Here is a 21,522-nt window from a genome sequence, read left to right as displayed (position 1 = left end):
TGTGATGTCTGTTGGATGATACACTCTGAGGGTGTGCATCAAATCACCTTGGGGCTCGGCACACCCCTATACCTGAGGCTTCTGCACACCCCCTATGCCCTGTCCTTCCCCAGAGATCCAGCTGTGCCACTCTTCCTCCCCGGTGAGCCTGAAATCTTCTGACTCAGCTGTGACCTGCGGTGTAAGAAAAAGGGCTAGGCATTATTTCTCAGGGCAGAGATGAGAAACGAGGAGCTCCTGTGGGGAGGGAGCTGTTTCTGCCTCACCTCTGTGTCCCCAATGCCCAGTAGAGAGCCAGGCACAGAAATGGGGTGAGGATTCTGTGAGGACAGAGCCAGGGGGGAACTAAGATCTGCCTGGGGTGGAGTCAGGACTTGAGAGCCCAAGAAAAGAATTCGAAGCTGAAACTCCACCTCCACAGGGCAGTTGGAGTGTGTGATGGGGGGGTGTGTCTGAAACTGGTCTGAAGGCAGGTGGAGGGAGCTCCCTTCCCAAATCCCCCAGGGTCGCACATGCCTCCCATTACCATAAATGAGAATGGCTGTTAAATGCTGCATTAGGCTAAACACTTAACACCCAGTAAATATTTATTGATCACATGTACCCCTGATTAACCCCTGCTGTGCCAGAGGCTGCGCCAGCAGGCTATGGGATCTGTCTGCCCCCTGGAGTTACTGGCTCTCCCTTACCTGCAGTCACTGAGCATGCCCTGTGGGCCTCAGAGGTCCTTCAAGAGTTCACTCTGGGGGAAGGAGAAGGATGGGTACCTTCCCCCGAAACCTAACTTGAGCATAAAATTGCATGAGGCACGCAGAATAAGCTGAAACAGGGTACTGAAGGGAGGATGATATTTGCCGCAAGGAAATGAGGGAAGGCTTCCTGGAAGAGGAGGGATCTGAGCCTTACCTTAAGGATGGATGGGAAGGATGTGGTAATATGTCAGGATCAGGGAGGCCATTAAAAGAGATGAGAGCAGGGTGACCAAAGGCTAGGATGGGGGAAGCACGGGTGTGGGTGAAGAAGCAAGGGGGAGGGGAGGGGGCAGGAGGCAGTGATGGTAGGATGGTCAGCAGGGTCCACATTCGGGGGCACCAGGCAGAGGAGTTTAGATTTTATTCTGCGGGTGAAGACATCTATACTGTGAGTCCTTTCCAAGGCAAACTCTTACTGGAGCAAATCTCCAATCCCTGCAGGAAACCACATTACATTTCTGGCCCCACGTTACAGCAGCGGAGCCAGAAAACGCTGCTCTACGAAAGGTCCTCTAACCAAGTGCCTAGGATCCCAGGACTCTCACCCTTCAGCCGAGTCTCACTTTCATAGTGTGACCATGTGTTCCCTACGAGGAGACTGTGTGGTCACCTCGCTCCTCCAGCACAGCCTAGCACAAGATGGGGGAGCGTCCCAGAAAGCCAAACCCACCCCCAGCCCAGTGAAGGGCTCCCTCCCAACAAGCATCCCTACCCTTCCCTCTGCCAGAATGCCCCAGGTGGTTCCCCCTCGCACTTGCCTCCATTGTCAGAAACCCCACCATGAGTGCCGCCCTTCCACTTGACTTCGGCATTGCCCTCAAAGTATTATGTATTCTGCTTCAAAATATAATCTCCCCCCTCCTCTCTCCCAACAGAGCTGACTCCTAATGCCACAAATCACAGAAACTGAATTTAGTAAGCCGCCTGCAGATTAATTAGATTTAATTCATGTAAGATTCTATGTATTAATTTATTTTAGGGAGAAAGAGAGAGAGGGTGTGGGAGGAGGGGCAGGGGGGTGGAGGGAGAGGGAAGGGGAAAGAATCTCAAGCAGACTCTGAGCCTAGAGGATGCAGGCCTCGATCTCACAACCCTGAGATCACGACCTGAGCTGAAACCAAGAGTCGGACACTTAACTGACTGAGCCACCCAGGTGCCCCTAGATTTAATTCAACAGAATCCAGTCAACAGGATGAAGCTGGAGCCCGGGTCTTGGAGGACACACAGGTAGACCAAAGGCTGAGCTTGCCCTGGAGGAGCTCACAGTCAAGGTCAAGGAGAGGAGAAGGGGCACGAATAACTGTGGACTTAGGGAGACATAGAAAGTGCCAGATCAGACATTCCCGGGGCAAGAGGAGCTTGAAAGATCACAAATTAAGTGAGGCAGCACGTGTCAGTGCTCAGCTCATGCCCGGAGGGCAGTAGGTTCTCTATAAATGGTTGCTAAGTCAAACACCACTCCTTGGTTTTCTCCAAGGATCCAAGTCTTGGGGAAAACTTCAGTGAGAGGGGCAACGAGAACCAACTTCCCAGAGGAGCAGGCCTGGCCAGGCCCTTGGCAGCGGGGGACAGGGAAGGAGATGCTAGCTAGATGTCGGAGTAGGAAGGTGTCTGAAGATTCCCCCAACTGAGTGCTCTTTGGGCCTGCTTCTGGTCGGAGTTCTCTGGGGAGTAAGAACTACTACGCCCCCATCCCAGACATCAGAAATGAATTAGCACCCTGCATCGCCACGGCTCCCCCAGCCACCCACGGCCCCGGCCTCCTCTGGCCGCACTCCCACTTTGGATGGGAAATCTGTCCTTTCACATTTTTGAGGGCTGACCCCACATGTCTCCAGCTCTGTGGTTCCGTATAAACTCTCACCTTTCTCTTCTCTCTCCTGCATGTCTGTCTCCCCCTCTTCCCTCGCTCCACTGTATCTTTCGCCTTGTCCACCGCCTGCCCAGCCCCTGGTCTGTCTGGCTGGTGTCGGGGTGGGGAGCATAGAGCACACACATTGGGAATTGCTCACCTTACGTGTCTGCAGCACTAAACCAGTTCCAGAGGGAAAGAGAAGAGGCACCAAAGGAGAGGCTTTAATTCTGGGCAAGGCCTGCCTACTGATCCTACCAGGAGTCTTACCAGCCCCCAGACCCTGTACGTGCCACTCTTAGACTCAGGCACCGCTTACCCCTGGGCTTAGAGGCCTTCACGCCCTTCTCTCCATTTCTGGGCCGAGAAATGAGTCAAGGACCGCTCACAGAGGGGCACGGACTTGCCTGAAGTCACACCACAGGCCTGTGGCAGAGCTGGGATCAAAAGCCAGGTCTCCTGACTGCCAGCCCTGAGTGCCCCCAGTCCAATGCCCCGCCGGCAGCACTAGGCCCTTGTGAAATGAACGGTGACGGCGCCGTCCATGCGCTGCTCGCCACAGGCAGGGCACAGGGCGCCCCATTGAGGAGACTCGTAATTCCCTTCATCTTGACAGCAAATCCTCTGAGGACACCATTATTTTCCCATTGTACGGAGGAGACAACCAAAGCTTAATGAAGTGAAGGAACGTGCTGAAGATCAGCCACGAGGACACAGTAGAGCGGGATTCCGCCAGGCCCCTGAGCGCCGAGCCCCATGCCCTTTGCGATGGCGTGCTAATCCCTTTCCAAGAACCCAGAAGTTCTGATCGCAGTCTTAAACGGGCCCTTCCTCCCCTGCTCACAGCTCTATTCGCCCCTGGTAGTGTGTGAAGATGGCAGGGCTCCATCGGCCTCCCCACGGGGACGAGCCCGATTCCCCAAGTCTGGACCGGCATGGCTGGAACCCCTCTCAGTAGCAGCCTGGCTGGGGGCTGTCAGGCTGTCAGGCTGTCACCTGTCAGCTGTCAGGCTGTCAGGCTGTCACCGCCCCGCAGGGAAAGCGGGATTTCTCCACGCTGTTCCTGCAGTTCAAAGGAACAGGGGCCCAGAATCTCGGCTAGAATGGCCTGTATTATGACAGGTCCGGGAACCTTAAAAGCAAAAGACAGCTTAATAACGCAGCAAAGAAAACACAGGTCCCTTGGCCTGGCTCTTGAGGGTAGCCAAGAGCTTGGCAGGGGGGCCACTCCCCTGTGCTGTCAGTGCCCTCTGGCCGCAGCACGACGTGCCCTAGGAACACACAGTTCTTGCCCAGTTTCAGCCCCTTCTGCAGACAACTGGGGCCTGTCCGTTGCAGTTCGCTTGGAGGCCTCCTGCCTGCACAGGCCACGCAGCCCGTGTGAGGAGTCTGGCTCCAATCACACACGGCTTCCAAGGGCAAGAGTGAGGATTTGCTGTGGCTATTCGGGCAGGGGTGCCATGGCCTCCAGCATTTGGGCGGCAGGCCCAAGCCGCCTTGGCAAAGGCACTGGCACGCTTATTGGAAACACTTTCTTTCATGATGGGGGATTTGTTCATTAGTTGGGCTGGGCCATGAACGTAAAAAGGGAGTCTTATTGTCACTGGATTCTGACTTCTGAGTTCTCTTCCACCACCGAATAAAGGGGCTATTTAACCAAGAACAGGTGGGCCCACCTCTCTTAAAATTCTCTGAGAATAGAAACTAATATAATAGAGTTTCAAAAATTATTTGTTGAGCACCATTCTCTTCTGTGCCATATGCCCCCACCAACCACCCTTCACATTCCCTGTATCCCTTCCACTTAATAACTAGGAAACTGAGGCTCAGACAGGAATCAGGGCATGAGGTTATCCTGGAAATACGGGGGAAAGGCGGGATTTGAACCTCATTTGTCTGACTTTTGGGTCTGGTGCTTTTTTTTTATCATGCCATGTAATGGAGAGAGAAGCTAGTGCCCCATGGTGCATCCATGCTTATTCTCGTTCTTTATCCACCTGAAGGAGGAGGATCCCAGGCACCTGGAGACCATGAGAAATGCAGAGGAAGGAGTCCTTATTCCAGAAAGCAAGTTGGCAGGAAAATCCTCACAATGTTTTGTTTGACCTTTTCCCCTTCTGTGGGAAGGGAAAAGGGAAACTGACTTAAAGAAATGTGCTTTTTGGATCCTTCTAGCCATAAAGTTAGGTGATTGAAAGATTCAGTGGAGGCAGGGTGGCTTAGAGCTGCCCTCCCCCGTCCCCCCCCCCAGGTGAGGCAAATCCAGGTGAATGGTACTTGGGTGTGTGCGGGAGAAGGAAAGAAGGACTGGTTAGTTTTTGCCTTTTTACTCCAAAGTTTCCAGATTTCTTTTCCTTTCTCATTAAAAAGTCCTCTTGATCAGTGTTCTCTCCTGTGTGCCTGTGGAAATTTGGAAATGATCTAAACGTGCTCTGTGACCACTAGAAATGAGAGCATGAGTATGTCTTCACTGCAGTGGAAAGATGTTCATGATATACGGGGAACTGAATAAAGGACAGTATATAGAGTGATGATCCCATTTTCATAAATACGTATTCATCCTCATGCACGTGTATTGAGAGAGACATAGATTTGCATGGGGGAAATGTCACGACAGATATTCATCAAATGTTAATGGCAGTTATCCCACCGGATGGTAGAATTCTATAATTTTTTTGTTTATGCCTTTTATAAAGATGACATACTCTATAATAATACATACCAGTCAGTGTGAGGCTTTTTTAGGAGAAGAAAATGAGAAAGAGAAAGCTTTGGAATCAGATCACTAATCGGGTGAACTAAGTAAGTCACTATGTCCTCGGAGCCTCAGCTTCTTCATCTGCACATGGGGCTCATATCCCCGACCTGTGGGCTTGTTGCTGTCCCATTACAAAACCTGAGTGCTCAGTCTTTCGTGGCTCCTACTCTCTGTCTCCTGGCCCCCCGTCTCTCCGGTTTCCAGTCTCTCCCACCTGCTGTCCCTTTCCCCCTCCATCCTGTGTGCCGAGCTCACCCGCAAGCCTCTCTGGCCTTTGCCCCAGCCCGTGCTCATGAGGAGCCAGCTCAGCCACACAAAGCCCGTCAGTTTCCCCATCTGGGCTGGAGGAGTAGGCCCACTTAGCAGAGCTGCAGGACACAGATGGAGGCCAGCAGAGAGGGGCTGATGTGAGGGGAGATCTTCCTAACCCCTCTGCCTCATCGCCTGCTGCCCCTGATCCCTATCTTCCTGTCTAGCCTCCTGAGTGGCCGGTGCATTGCTCCCCATTTCGCCTTTGCTCCTGCCAGATCTTCTGCTAGGTGGGCTCTCACCAGTAACTGACATCTATGAAATACCTACAGAGACGGTGAGAGTTCTCACTTTAGCTGTATGAAGTAGGGACTCTACTATGCCCGTTTTACAGAGGAGGAAAGTGCGGTTTAGACCTGCCCAAAGTCGAAGGGCTAGGAAATAACTCAAATTCATCCTCTAAGACTGACTTCCCAAAGGGTGACATCCTCAGAAGGCCTTTCCTGACTCCCCAGCCCAGATCAGGGACCCCGCCAATCAGCCCCATAGTTTTGTTTGTTCAGAACCATCTGGTCATTATTTGCTGAACTGAAATAGTAGTAATTAATAGCCGACAAGGTTCTAGGATGACCAGGCTAAGTAGTGAGTATCCCGTCCCTCAGTGGGTACAAGAATGAGTCAGTAACCCTCAGTTACAGGGCCTTGCAGTGGAACTGCCCAGGGGTGATGTACCCTCTCCCCGGCTTCCCTGGAGTCCAGGAGGCTTCTTCCTGGAGCCCACACCCCTGCACAGTAAAGCAGTGTGGGAGCTTAGAAAATGCCCAGACCTGCAGGCTGCATGACCCGGGCCAAGTCATTGCTCTCCTGAGCCTAGGGCCTCATTCAAGAAACTGAGACACATGTACCTACCTATACCTCACATGGCACGTGGTCGCCCGGAAGAGACCCCAGTTCCTATCTCCCTTACCGTGCGGTGGTCAGGGTTCCCAGTTGTGGCTGATGGGATGTGAGCCCGCCGGCCCCTCTCCTTGCCCAGGCCTGGAACACCAGCGCCGCAGTGGCCAGCCCCCCTGGAGGGAAGGCAGTGCCTCGTGTGGCAGAGAAGTAAAAGGAGGCTGCGTCCTTCCTGGGGCAGCCACCACCCAGCTAGGACTTGTCCCTGGGAGAAGACAGAGCTGTGTCACCTAAAGCCACTCTACCCTTTAGAAACTCAGTGAGATGACCCAGTGAGACAATGCATGGTAAGGGACACCTTAGTGGGGCACAACACATGGGTTGCGTTCTGATGGTTAAAATGAATTTTCTCCACTGCAGCGACCCTTGCAGAACCCCTCTGGACAGGCCTGAGAGAGACACCCAGCAAGACGAGGCTCCTCAGAAACTGCTGGTACCCATTACACTTTACTCTCCCGGGCAATCTTAGGATAGAAAGACACAGACATTTGGGAGCAAGTGTCTTTTGTTGTTAGGGGGGAGAAAAGGCCAAAGACCCCTCAAGTCATTGAAGTTTCTGGAATCACTTAAGACAATGCACTGTCAATTCTCTAAGGGCAAAGATCCTTTTGACAAACACTAACCACAGGCGGACGTGTCCCCTAGAAGGCTACGCCCTCCTGGGAGGGCAGGCCCTGGTCTCCTCTATCCCTTGTCTCTCCTCCGGGACTGGTGGCATACTTTGCAGGGCCCAGCGCAGAGTGTGAGTGTAGAGCCCCATATTCCTAAATTATTAAGAATTTTAAAACGGTGACAGCAGAGCATCAGAACAAGCCGTGCGTGGCTACGTGGGTCTCACGGCACGGAGCTGGCTGTCCCCCAGTGCCTCGCCCTCTGGCCTGCACATAGTAGGCAGTCAGCAAGCCCACCTTCACTGAAGCGACTGCCATCTGTGTGGACGGGGCGACACCAGAACAGTCTGGCCCCCTCATCACCGTGACTGGGCTGGAGGTGGTTTTGTTTTCTTTTCTCCGGTCTCAATTCTTTACATGTCTTGGAGGAGGGGGCGGAGGCAGGCACAGGGTTCAGGGTCTAGAGGTCACGCAGAAAACACGCTTCTTTGCCTGAGTGAGTGGGCAGGAGCGAGCGACAGGCATTTCTGAGCTGTTCTCCTTGTTTCTTGCCACAAGATATAAACTAATCTATTTAGTTAGAAAAACATGGTTTATTGCAATCTAAGTAATTTGTATTTCTTTTTCTACCACAAGATGTAAACTAATCTAGTTAGCTAGAGCAAGTTGGTTTAACTGAATTCAGAGTAATTACCCTCCAAAGCAAAGCGATGTGTGTGTTTTTTTGGTTTGCTGGGCTTTTTTTTTTTTTTTTTCCTTTCCTTTCCTTTCCAGTATTCAAAGGTTGAGACGTATCTGCACTTATGATTAAATAAAACCCAGCCATCTTTTGGTTTGCCGGGGCCTTCGGCCTTTCTGGAGGGTCTCAGCCCGCATCCCCACCACCTGGGTTTTCCCGAAAATGTGCTGGAGGTGCCATGGAAAATCCAGTATGTGCTCTGGTGGAAAAACAACTTGTAACATTTCCTGGAGCAGTGGAGTTCCAACTCACGGGGAGGGTATTTACCAGACACTGAGAGGGCTGATAGGGCCGCCTGAGGTTGGGGAGATCGGACACTGGGCCTCATCCGGTCACTTGGGCTAATGGCCCCCTCTGTGCCTGGGCCTGAGCAACAGAAGAACTACCCCCTCCCAGGCTCGGATATCTGTGGGGGGGTTTTGCCTGTCACAGTCCCTAGCCATTAGCCTTCCCCTGGGGCAGTGGAGAGGACCGGGGCTCAGAGAGAGATGACCTGTCTGGGGCCACGAACCTGGGAAGAGTGCAGCCCACCAGGCCACATCCCCAATCCCAGCTGCCCCAGCAGAGGCCAGGCCACTGGCCACTGCACAGGTAGCTGACTAATCCCCACGGGGCCAGCAGCTCTTGGCTGTGGGAAAGCTAGATCTCACTTCAGTTCTTCCCCACCAGGCCTAGCTGCCTCTTCTGAGAGCCCGTCTTTCCCTCTGTGCCAGGCCAGCCCTGCAGGTTTTCGGGGAAAGCGGTTCAGTTCTCCCCAAGTCTCTTCTCCATGCTGCCCCTGTTCCCTCAGCCCCTGGGGCTCCTCTGATCCATTCCCACCACCCCCTCCAGACACAGACCCACTCTCTCCCTAGCACCCACAAGCAATGGGGAGGGCACAGCCTTTTCTGCAACTGCAATAAGCCAATATGGTTTCCAGTGATTATCCCACCAGAAGAGGGACACTTGGGAGTGACCTAAATGATATCATTTTAGACGGTAAAGAGACACCGTCTTAATTAGAACGCCGGGCTCTGGCAGATCCAGCTGGTGGCTTACCTGGCATCTACTCTGCTCTTCCTCCTTAGATCAGGGGTCTACCCTTCCCCACGCGACTTTCATCGATGACATACTACGTGTCTGTTTTTGTCCCTTGAGGCCCCGACACAGAGGCAGGATGGGAACACGTGGGGTGGCGGGCACCCCATGACCATGAGCCCCTATTAAGGGGTCCGGCACAGTGCGGAATTCCCACTTCTCTGCTCCCTCCCCCTCCCACCTGTCCCATTGCCCCATCACCTGACTTCAGGAGAAGAACAGACGTGTTCTTTCTGACTGAAACACCAGGAAGAGCAATAAGCAAGTAAATGAAGGAACTGGGAGAGAAGGGGGAAAGAACCTAGTGTGCACTCACATAGGCAAATCGTCCCTTGTTTCATCTTCACGGCCGGGCCAATGTTCACAAACGCTTCTCACCGCCACCTTGGCAAAATGACTCCTGGCCTAGCCCTTGGAAAACCAGAACCAGCCCGGAGAAGGCAAGTGTGACGCAGACCCCAGGGCGTCAGGAGGAGGAAGGATCCAACCTGAAACCCCTCCACATCACCAGTGCCTTTCTTGGGACATTTCCTCCCCTCGGCTCCTTCTTTCAGGTTCCTGTCCTGGTGACCTGGACAGAGTCCACTGAGCCTGCCGCGGGAGGAGAGCGGGCTTCCTTGGGTGCAACATGATGGACTGTCAGAATTAATGAAGGAAGGGGCCCGGAGCCAGCTTGTTTGCCCACAGGCACTTTTAGCAGCACTGTGCAATTGGATAATTGAAATCAGGGGCGAGCACTGGCATGCAAGGAGCCTGCTTCCAATACAAATACAGAAGACCACTCCAGCACCCACTGGCCTCCCTCCCTCCACTGCCAAACCTTCCAGGGTGTCTGGACCTGGCGGCCCCCTCCGTGAGTTGGCACTGCTGAGGAGGCTGAGCCAGCAGAATCTGAAACTGGCCACGGTGGGGGCATGGAGATGGAGTTACCCTTCCGGCACGAGCCGTGGGGGAGCCGAACTTGCCAGGCCCCTTCACTTGTTCAGTCCACAGGCACTGGCCGGGCCCTGAGCCCACCCGGCTCCCAGACCGATGCTGGAGTTCTGCGGTGAATCCAACAGACAGGGTGAATCCACCCCCTCTGTGCCTGGTGTTGGGGGTGGAGACCTGGTTAGACATGGTCCCTGCCCTCCAGGAGCTTAGTCATGGGGAGGACAGATGGGCAAACAGCCCGCCCCAGGACGGTGAGACAAGTGTCACAAGGCAGATGTGGCAAGGAATAGGGGCTCCCAGGAGCAGGGGAAGAAGACAGGGCTTGTTCACCTATGCATTCCAAGTGCTCAGAACAGTGCCTGGTGCATAGTAGGCGCTCAGGAAGCATGTTTTGTGACTGAAAGGAGGGAGACAATTGGGGAAAGGCATTCCAGGCAGAGGGAACATCATACACAGAAGCTGGGACGTGCAACAGACGGGCTGAGCCAGGTGGGAGACAAGCAGCTGCTCCTTAGGACTGGGCCTCAGGAGGCCAGGGGAGGGGTGGAGCCTAGACTCTTAGAAAAGGCCGGGACAGGTGAAAACGCCTTGCCTAAATTCAGACCCAGTCCCTTAGTGATGGATCCGGAGCCAGAGGTATGGGGGCTAACTTTTAATAAACACGTATTACCCAGGCCCTGCACTGGGGCCATTTACACACATGCACATGTAAGCTACCACCCCTAGTCCCAGCCCACAACCGATGCAGAGAGTCTTTACTGACCCATTTTACGGATGAGTAAAGTAAGACTCCAAGAAGCAAAAGAAGCTTCCTGGACTCACAGAGCTTATAAGGGGCTAAGTGGGGATTAAAGCTGGGTGATTAGGACACTCGTGCTCTTTCACTCCCTGGGGTGAAGCAGAAATCTGAGACAGTGAGAGGGGCACGAGGGCCACCCTTTTGTCCATGGCTAGCTGTCCCCCCAGTGCTGTCCCCAGCGAGGGCCCAGCTGGAACCAGAGCCCCCTGGCTCCTCTGGCCTGGGATGTTCCTGTTAGTCAGTCTCCTGTGACCAGAGTGGGAGGTGGCTGCTGAACCCCGTGCTGGGCCCCAGGAGCTGAACACTCTGGGTGAGCACTCATGAATGCTGCCATGCCCACACCCCTTCCCTGCCCCCAGGAGGTGACCCAAAGCTGCCACCCAGCCTGGGCTGATAGGTCTCTGGGAGACACCTGTTTTTCATTGCGAGCCCTTGTGGCTTGGGGGCAGTGGCTGTGTTTGTTTTTTGGGGGGAAACTGGGTGGGAGGGGAGAGTTGTTTCTTCAGGCCTGCAGGGACCTGGGGTTGCCGAGGCGGCCGCAGACAGCCCTGAAGGAAGATGCGGCATCCCTGGCGCAGCGCGGCCAGGCACCCTGGCCAGGCACCCTGGCCCCTCAGGAGAAGAGGGGGAGCGCAGGAAGCAACAGAGGGAGATGAAAACTGCTGAGGACAGGCCCTGAACAAAGCCCCCCCCCGCTCTACCGTCCTCCTCACAGTTGTTTCATTGATTGATTGATTCATTCATTCATTCAACATTCAAACACTCACCAAGCGGAGTGCTGGAAGCCAGGGAGACCCAAAGATGAGTCCCACAGGCCCTCAGCCTCAAGGGGCTCACCGTCTGTCCCATGAGGGGGCAGCTAAGCAAACACACCAAAGGTGGTCGCTTACACATGCTAAAGAGGGGCAAGGAGGGGGCATGCAGGAAGGGAGGGGCTCACTACTAGGGACAGGGTCCATCAAGGAGGGCTTTCAGAAGGAGGGGGCACCTTCAGAGTCCTGAAGGTTAAAGAGCAAGTGGAAAAGGGGACTATAACATCTGACTCGGGGGGGAGAGGCAACAGTTGAGGGGACAGAAGTGGAATAGAACTTGGTGGGAATAGCAAGAAGCTGCATCAGGCTGGAGAAGAGGGTGCTGAGGAGACAGCAGGTTCAGTGCTGGAAGAGGAAGAGGGCAGGAGGGCCGGCTTTGGCTTTCTTCTCTTCCCCTGGTCAAGCCCACTTCCCATTTGTCTTCTTTCCATCCCCCTTTCCAAGCCTCCCCTGCCCCCCCAAACCACCCCCCCCCCGCCCCTACTGCAGCTGTGACAAGAAGAGTCACATCTCGAAAGCTCCTACGATGTCTCAGGTACTGGCTGAAGCACTTTACACACTTTAATGTTTGCACTTAAAACCATTTTGTGAAGTGGGTATTATTTTCCCATTTACAGAGGATGAAACAGGCTCCAAGAGGCTCAGTAATTTGACCAAGTCCACCCTGGAGCTCCTGCCGAGCAGAGCCAGGGGCCACATCCAGAAGCCACATGGTCAGCTCTCACAGACTGAGTTCAGCACACAGAGGACCCATCCCAAACATTCCACCTGGAAGGGGCAGTGTGGACTCAGGGAAAAACCTATTTATTCAGCTTTCAAGGCCTGGTTAGGATGTCACCTTCTTTCCAGAGCCTTCCATGGCTACACAGAGTGCCCCAAGTGGACCTCAGACCCAGGCCCTAGCAGGTTGCATAAAAAGGGCAGGCGCACCTGTCGGTCTCATGGCTGGGCTACAAATGCTTTATTTATGTGGATCCCTACGCCTCGCCGGCAGTCTAACACACTGGAAGGGCTACACAACCAGGCAGTGAGGGGATGCATGATAAAACTTTTACCACCATATTTTGGGAACCTACGGTGTGTCTGAATGGGCATGTAAATAATGCAATCAATCTGCCAGTTAGATGTTATTAGTCCCATTTACAGAGAAAGAAACAAGTTCAGAGGGAGCCATCCAAGGTCACATAGTTAATTAAGGGGCAGAGCAGAATTTGAATCAGGGTCCGTCTGATTCCAAACACAGTGGCCTTCACTGCTATCTTACCAGATAAAGACATCTTTTGTTGACTTCACTAATCCTCCCTCCCACTCTCCTTTCCTTCCTTCCTCTGAGGAAGACAAGCAGCAGCAGACGAGGCCACGTGGAAATATGCACCCCAGATAATCATCAGGGAGACTGGCCGTAAGCCAAGATGCAGCTGGAAAGAAAGAAGATCGAGCTCTTCACACCCAACTGGACTCGCCACCTCCTGCGCCCCCACACAGCCTGGGGAAAGCCAGCGACCACAGCCACGGAGTCAAGGCCAGAGATGCACAGCTCCAAGAGCTGGGCTGGGCTGTAGCTTGCACTGTGCTTCCTTCTGCCCAGGCTGCCGGGAGCAGAGGGGCTTGGGCAGTGCAGGCCCAGTGGCCCCTGAGAACCTCGTTAGGAGCTAAGGGACAGTCCTTCCTCCTCTCTCACCAGGACAGCTCCTGCTCATCCTCGGAGGCCAGCTTGGATGCCACCTCCGCTGGGGGTCTCCTCCAAGCCCACTCGCCCTGAGCCCGTGCCTGCCGCTGGGCTGCCGGCCGTCTGAAACAATCATTTTGTGCTGTAGCGGTCTGTTTGATGATCAGTCTCTCCCCAGTGAGCATGGGTTCAGCGCTCTGCATTTGCTTGTTAAATGAATGGATCAATAGACAAGTAAGCGGGCCAGTGAATAAATGATTAAATGAGTGAGTGAAAAATTGAGGTAAATAAATAAAGAGATGGACAAGAGAATGAAAGGGTGAATGAAGGAGTGCGTGGCTGGCTGGCTGGCTGGGCCAATGAATGACCGGTATGCCCTTGGCCCTTCCCATAGCAAGCTCTCCAAAGAGACAGAAATCTCTCTGCCACAGGGAGCTCCAGAAATCTCTGGTGAGCCAAACAGTGAAGTTTCCTGAGGGCTCCCTGGGGCCGCAGTCTTCCTGCAGGTAGCAGGAGGCAGATGGGAGTATCCTTAAATCCCTCCCAGGGAAGCTGGAGAAAGCAGCTGGGCTGCTGGTCAGCTCAGCCGTTATCTGCCAGGTGACCTGGGGGAGATCAGTGCCTCCCTATGGGCCTTCATCTCCCTATCTGTAAAATGAGAGGACTGGACCAGACCAGACAGTTCCAGCAAGCCAACCCTAGTACTTTGCAGACCCCTGGGCCCAACTGCCAGCAAATCAGAGGTCAAGAGTGCTATAGGGTAAAACACAGAATGAACGAATGAATGACAAGGTGGGAGGCCTGGGGGACCTCCTAGGCATCACTATCTCTGATTTTATGATGGCCCAGCTGGGTGGGGTGTGGGGTATGGGGGGCTTTCCCAATTTCACAGAGTCAGAGATGCATCCAGAACCTCAATCCAATCGCTTCTCAGCCTTTTGGCTAAGATCAAGTGCAGAACCTCAATCCACCCTCTTGGACTCCAAGTATGGTGCTCTTTCCATTGCACAACCCACCCTGACTATGGCGACTACCCATTTTATTAGAGGACTCGAGCCTCGCCTTTGAGGTGGGCATGCTCAGCATACCGCACCGTGCCTGGCCCAGCCACACTCACCCAGCGTCTTTCAAGCTGGACCTCGGCATTTCATCTGTGCTTGGAGCTTGTGAAACGTCTCCCCTGGTGGGTGTCTCTCCCCATCTCCAGACTCCCCAGGTACACCGGGTCAGGGTGGACCGACGGCTGGGTCAGGCTGACCTGTGAATTTCCAGAAGTGGAGGCATTTCCAGGCTGCAGATGATGATCTCTGAAGATGCAGCACTTCGCGGGGCCGGCAGTGTTGGAAGGCAGGCCGAACAGAAGCTTCCTCCGTCCTTCCTGACTCTTCCCCGCGCCCCCCAGGCTTCCAAGGAGTGTCTGGACTGTGGCGTGCACAGCATTCGTCACAAGAGAGGAAGCACAGAGTCACCGTCCCCCTCCAGGGGCCCAGACTGACGCCTCTCCCCGCCCACTCTGCAGCAGTGTCTCCACTCCATTTTAAAACGGACTGGATTTTTGTTGTCTGTGGCAAAGATGCTCCCGAAAAATTGATAGTGTGGGGCTCAGGGAAGCCAACTGTCTCTGAAACCCTCTTTGGCTCCTTTCATTTGCAAAGCACGTACTATGTGCAAGGGAGTGTGCTAGAAATTCTGACAAGGCCGGGAGGCTCTGGTTGTCACCTCTTACCCCAGTACCCAGTAAAGGACCCCACATCCATATACATAGTAGCTGTTCAATAAACGAGTGCAAAGGAAAGTTAAGGGGCTGATATTTATGGAGTACCTAATCTATGCTAATTCTGTGCAAACAATACCTCTAATCCATCCCTCAACTAAAACGTAGGTCCTGGGGTCCCCAGCGGACAGTAAAGAAACATGCTCAGAGAGGCCAGGTAAGGTGCCCGTGGCTACACAGCTAAACGGTGGCAGAGCTGGGGTTCAGACTCAGGGCCGTCCATCTGCAAAGCACACTGCCTGTGCTGCTGGAGCACCCCCCGCTCCCCCCAGCACGACACCCTCTCCTCTGGCGCCCCGATGACCGGCAGTGTGAGCCGGCTAGAGAGCTGGGGCTCCGCGCCTAGCCTCGCGCCAGGCACAGAGCGACCACTCGCTACCCATGTGTAGGGGGGCAGAATCAAGAGGCCTTGGGCGGGATGCCACCAGAGGCCAAGAGCAGGACTGAGTGGGTGACCAGGGTCAGGGCCTGGTTTGGGCTCAGGTGGGATCACTCAGTCCTCGGCTGCAGCCAGAGCTGAATCCTGGAGTCAGGGCTGAAGCTGGCGGGCAAGCACTCAGAATGGACGAGATGGGTCCCGACCTGGAATCTAAGCTTTCGCTGTATTAGCGCCACACAGAACCAGCTGAATTTAAAGACAACCAGCCAGAAATGTGCCGCAGGTGCGGTTCCGTGGGCCCGGCTGCATCCCGGCTTCACACATCACTGGTGGGGTAAGCTTGGGCAAAACGCCAGGTCTCTAGGGGCCTCAGTGCCCCATTTTATTAATGGGGGGTAACTGCATGCATCTTTGATTTTTCCCTTGTCCTCATCTTCCACAGACCTCAAATGTCTTCTCTGATGTCCATCCCCATGGCACCTCCACAGCTCGAGTCACCACGGTCTCCCTGCTGGAAGTCTGCAATCCCCTCCTAAGGTTCCCACATCTCCTCTGATTCCTTCCCGTCCACTCTCTGTAGTCCATGGATGGCAACTTGCCTAAAAGACAAATCTGCTCATGTGACTTCTTTGCTTCAAAACTTTTAGGGGCCTTCTTGTGCCGTTAGGCTACAGTTAAAGATCCTGAGTGGGCCTAGAAAGCTTGGGAGTGCATCATCTGCCTTCCTCTGCAGCCTCAAACAGGTTCTCCTTCACTTGCACAGTGCACAACCTGTGGACACTGCCAGCTTCCCTCCAAATCTCAATTGTGCCAAACCCTTTCCCACCTCATGGCCTTCACATGCATGGCTCCTTGGTCCCAAACTCTCTCCTCCTCCACCTTCCCCTGCCCCACTTGCTCGTCCTTCAGGGCTCAGCTTGAACATCACCACCTGAGAGAAGCCCCCTTCAACCGTGACCCTAGACCAGGTCCCATGCCAGTCATCCTCACATACCTTGTCCTACTTGTGCTCTGTGGAACTCACCACCCTGGACACTAAATAGGACAGATTTGGGTAATTACTCATTCAATGTCTGTCTTTACCACTGGATTCTCAAGAGGGAAAGGACTGGGGCAGTGACTTGCTGGGCCTAACCAAGTGCCTGGTGCAAAGTCAGGGTTCAATGTGGTGTATTTACAGGATGAACTGATTAATCCTAGCCATTCCCGTCTTTTCCACAAGGCTGTCAGAGGATCATGGGGAAGGATGGCTGAGAAAGGGTTTTTCCATTATCACTGGCTCTTTAGATGTGAAATGGTGTGATGGTAAACTTTGTTTATTAATTTTGGCTGGGTACCTAGATATTTGGTCAAACATTATTTTATTTCTGTGAAGCTATTTTTAGAAGACATTAACCTTTAAATTAGTAGACTGAAAAAGCAGATTACTCTCTTTAATGTGGGTGGGCCTCATGCAATCAGTTGAAGGCCTTAATCGGAAAAAAGACCGACTTCCCTGCATGGACAAGGAATTCTGTCAGCAGACTGCCTTCAGACTCAAATTGCAACTCTTTCCTGGGTCTCCAGCTGCTGGCCTAGTCTACAGATTGTGGACTTGCCCTCCACAATCATGTGAGCCAACTCCTTAAAACAGATCTCTCTCCCTTACTCTCTGTAGACACACATGTGTATATGTGTTTCTCCAGAGAGAAAGAACCCTATTGACTCTGTTTCTAGAGAAATACCAACAGGGTTCTGTTTCTCTAGAGAAACCTGACTACTGCAAGAGGTGCCTGGGATTTATGATCTAGAACTTCCTGAGCTATACTCGGTCCTCAGACTCCCATTCAGAGGGGCAGCTGCAGAGCCTGGGGTCTGAGGACTCGGGGTGAGGTTATGAATGTGCCACTGCGTACATGTGGCCCCCCCTGCACCAGAGCTCTGGCTGGGTTTCCACAGGTGAAAGGGGTCCCAGTGACACCTGCCCTGTTTACTCACTCCCCACAGTGACTGTGACATGGGATCAAAGCAGAAGACAACACAGCAGTGCTTTGTGAGCCGAGAAGCTCTTTGCTCCAGCTGACATCCAACATTCAGAATGCGGACTCCTGCCCTGGGACACGGTCCACTAAGGAGCTCAAGCCAAGCCCACTTTCTCTGAGAACAAGAGAGACGGCGATCGGGTACCATCCACTGATAAAAGATGACCCTATCCACTGGGGCACAGCCCCCAGGCTTTGCATCCTCTGTCTAGTCCCCACCTTCTCCTACTTGACCCCTAGCCGAGGTGAGTACTCTTGGAACCTAAGACGGGCTGCCGGAAGAATGGGGTGGCTTTTTCAAAGAGTAATTCTGCCTGCACTTAGCCAGAAAGAGGAACAGAAGTAACCACGTGTAGGATACATAAACTCAGGACCTCCTCCCCCTGCCCTGCTTACCCAGCTGCTTCTTTCACCGAGAGGGGTTCTTCTGGGTGGTGGCAAGGAGCGGACCGGTGCTCCCTGCCTGGTGGAGGGAAGGGTGCAGGGGGCCATCCTCACCCTGTGTAGGCTGTGGGCCCGGGGTGACCGAGGACCTGCAGTTGTGAAAATGGCAAGACTCTGCCAGTGACCTGAGGCAGGACTCGGGCTCATTTTGGGGCCACGGTCAAGGGTCAGGTTGTGACCCCCGGTGGCTCTGGTTCTTTGATTCCCAAGAAGTCATCCAGCCCAGCAAGTAACTGCACGTTTTCCTGATGTTTCTAGCACACGGACCACGCCTCTTTGAAACCCAGTCCAGAAATTTCAGCTTCTCTACATCATAAAATGGGCCAGAAACCGCTCACGATTCCAGTTGTTACTGGTCCTACCTCCAATTCCTTCTTGTTACTTTCCCTCAAAACCTCCCTATCCCATCCCCTGGCCTCCTCCCAGCTGGTGAGAACCGGACTGGAATAGACTCTGGTAGCACCTCAAGGAGACTTCTCTCCTTTTTAAACAGAGCAGAACTGAAAAAGCATCAGGAAATTAAATTGAAAAAGGGATGAGAAAGAACAGGGGCTTGAAAGAAGAACTGTTGTATTTTATATGGAGAATAATCCTGGTTAATATCTCCCTTCACGAGATTCCAGAACTGGTCGCTGAGAGAATGGGAACATATCTGTCCTGTAGCAGCAGCTGCCAACATGCTGAGACCGTACCAAGTTCTAGTTCATCCGGGCTCTTCCGTCTAACCCTCCCTGAGCACATCCCGGAGAGGTTGCACCCACTCTCCCCTCCGTTGTATGTAGTGCAGAGGAGCCTGGGGCTTCGTGGCCTGCTTTGGTTTCGATGAGATCTCGGTGGCACAGAAAGCCTTGGAGTCATTCGGTTTATTCTGTGGAGTAAAGTCTTCTCTGGGGGTGCAAGAGAGGGAGTTAATATTTCTTTGTGCACATGCTAAGCCATTGGCATTATTTTGTTTAGCTTTTGGATCAAGTTATCTGACGGGCATTATCCTTCTTTATGGGGAGGAGAAGCACACGCCCCCAAAGTCTAAGCCTGCTAGGGTGCAGTAGAAGGGGACCAAAGAGGAGGGATGGGTTTCTGCTAAACAGCTGCTCACCATGTCAGAGAGGAACAGGCCCTCAGGTCCGGGATGACCCCGGGGGTGTAATGCTTGACCCCACAGGCAGCAGGGTGCCCAACGGTGCATCTGCCTTCCCTCTGCGACTCGGCCCTGCCAGGAAGAGGTGTTCCCACCTCGGGAGGGGAGCAAGGGCTACCTGGGGGCTCTGGCTCCCAGGGAGGAGTTCGCATGCCTCTACCCTACCTGAACGGCCGGGGCTCTCCGCTGCTGGACCTGGCAGCCGGAGGGGCCAGCCTGTCCTTCTATATCCTCTCCCCGGGCCGACCACCCAGACTGCCTAAGGCCCTGCCACTGCGCTAAGTAGCTACCGGCGGTGCTAAGAGCAGGTGGCGGGTCCCATTCCAGCTGGGAGGCACAGCCACTGAGACCCAATGGCCCTGTGTACAGAGGCACTGGGGAGACTGGGAGGGTGGGGCGCAGCTTCCAAGCATTTTTATAAAGGAAGGAAGCCAAGATCACTTCTCCGGGGCATGCGGCACTGCAGGCAGCTGCAAAGCCTTCAGCCCCGTTCCCTCCCTCCTCCAGGCGCCCTGCCTCAGAGAGCCCACGGCCTAACAGCCTTTGCTAAGTGCTGACTGTGTACCGAGCTGCGAGATGCAGATGCAGTGTAAGGGCTAGCTCCTACGTTCAAGAAGTGGATGCAAAGCAAAATCTACCCACAAACAAGTCCTTGCAACCCATGTATCCACACAAGGTGCCATGTTAGGCACATGCTAGAGTGTTCGCTGCAGGCCAGGTCACAGAAAGGGCAGATGGAGGTGGGTGGGAAAGCCCCCTGGAAGGGCCTTGAAGGCCCTGGAAGGACGAAGATTGAGTATGGCAGGGGGACCAGCATGAGCTCAGGTGAGGGCAACTGCTGAGCGGGCCCTGAGGAGGCCTGGTGCACGTGGGTTCAGCCCACCAGAGGCGCCAGGTGCGGCCTTCGTGCTCAGGATGACTCAGTTCTGCAGCCCGGATCTCCCTGACAATACGGGTAAATATGAGGCCTGTAAATCCATTTGCAAACATTCACTCTTCCAGTGCGTTCTCCCTTCCAAGTCCACAAGCCTAAAGCTATCCCAGAGAGCATGAGAACAGCAGTGCCTCCCAGAGAGGCTGTGGGCATGACGACAGGCTTCCCAGGGGCAAGCCAGCTCCTCCTGGGCTCCTCCCTCCAGAGAGCCCACATCCGCCTCCAGCCACATGGGCTGCAGGGAAGGAGTGGGCTGACACCCCAGCAGCCACAGAGGATGCTGCTTCTTGGTCAGAATGGACCACCCCAGTAGGGGAAATGTGGGGCCATCCATAATGGGAGATGCCTACTAAAGATGCTGACCCCCAGAGCCCAAGAAGAAGAGGCTGCCCAAGGGAGAATGCCCTCCCTCCCAGAGAGACATGGGAGTACAGGAAAGAACACTGGCCAGGCATTGCCAGGGGTGGGCAAGTCTTGTGCCCTCTGAGCTTCTGGTTCTTCTAGAAAGGGGGAGACAGCCTCCTTGCCCTTGACCTCTTCACAGAAGCTAAACAGAACCGAAAGAAGTGTCTTGAATGATCCTGGATTGAGAAGTGCCTCCACTCCTCTCCCGAGCAAGAGTCCGTCTCCACGGATAGGTGGGCCCTTGGAGATGACCCAGCCCTGGTGCTCTCAGTGCGGTCCACGGACCAGAGGCAACAGCATCGCCTGGGAGCTTCCAGAAGTGCCGACCCCTGGGCCCCCTCCCAGCACTTCTGAATTAGAATGTGCATTTGAACAAGACCGCCAGGTGCTTCATGGGCACAGTAAAGTTTGAAATGCCTTGTTCTTCTAGTCCGTCGAGGCCAACACTCACGTTCTGGGTGAAGAAACTGAGGCTCGGTGGCACTAAGTCACTTGCAGGGCACACAGCTAAGAAGTGGTGGACACAGGCCATGGAAGCAGTGTGGCGCAAAGGAAGGACTACAGGCAGGCTGGCTTCAAACCCTTTCTCTGCCATAGTGTGCTCTGTGACCTGGGAGAAAGCTCCTCTCTGAGCTTCGGTTTTGCCATCTGTCAAATGGGTATAACAGCTACCTTTTATGACTATGGTAAGGATTAAAATGAGATGACATATCAGGTGCCTTGCATGGGGAGTGCCTCGTGCCTGAAGGTCACGGTTGTGTCTTTCCTACACTCCACTCCCTCTAAATTCCATACCCCCTGACCATGGTGTGCGAGTCTGTGAAAACACTGCTTTTTTGCTCTACTCCAACAATATAGGCACAATTACTGGACTGAGAAGACGGGAAAGATTAGGCAGGGGGCAGCAAGGCTCTTAAAGTTAAAGATGGCCTTAAATTTAAAGTTTAGATCACCTTAGATCACTCCGAAGACTTGCCAGTCAGATCCTCTAACAAGAAGCTGATCTACAAACAGGTGCTGCCTCGCTCACGAACAGTGCCGGGCACACGGCACACACCGTCCCTCAGGCCCTCACTCTGAGCTCGGCCATTCTCACTTCGCCCACTTTCATGTGCCTGGATTCTACTCACCCTTCAGGGCCCAGCCCAAACATCATAGACTCCAGGAAGTCCATACTGATCCCCCCTGTCGGAACGATCTTCCCAATAAAACCCTAACTGCT

General features: G+C 53.9%; 1 protein-coding gene across 2 annotated transcripts in view; it reads right to left on the bottom strand.

Annotated features, from left to right (window-relative positions):
• LOC118019444 (metalloprotease TIKI2) overlaps nt 1–21,522 on the bottom strand; it is a 100,886-nt gene that overhangs the window by 20,135 nt on the left and 59,229 nt on the right. Inside the window, exon 3 of one of the 2 annotated variants that reach the window (XM_035018613.1) lies at nt 14,263–14,463. The exons of the other annotated variant lie outside the window; for it this stretch is intronic. Within the exon in view, the coding sequence (XP_034874504.1) occupies nt 14,353–14,463 (111 nt within the window). The 3' untranslated portion in view covers nt 14,263–14,352. Of the gene's footprint in view, nt 1–14,262; nt 14,464–21,522 lie in introns of those variants that run through there. 2 annotated transcript variants of the gene reach the window in all.

This window comes from Mirounga leonina, unplaced genomic scaffold, assembly GCF_011800145.1.
Source record: "Mirounga leonina isolate KUSES-001 unplaced genomic scaffold, KU_Mleo_1.0 Mir_173, whole genome shotgun sequence".
Classification (NCBI taxonomy): domain Eukaryota; kingdom Metazoa; phylum Chordata; class Mammalia; order Carnivora; family Phocidae; genus Mirounga; species Mirounga leonina.
This window is presented reverse-complemented; position numbering and strand designations above follow the sequence as displayed.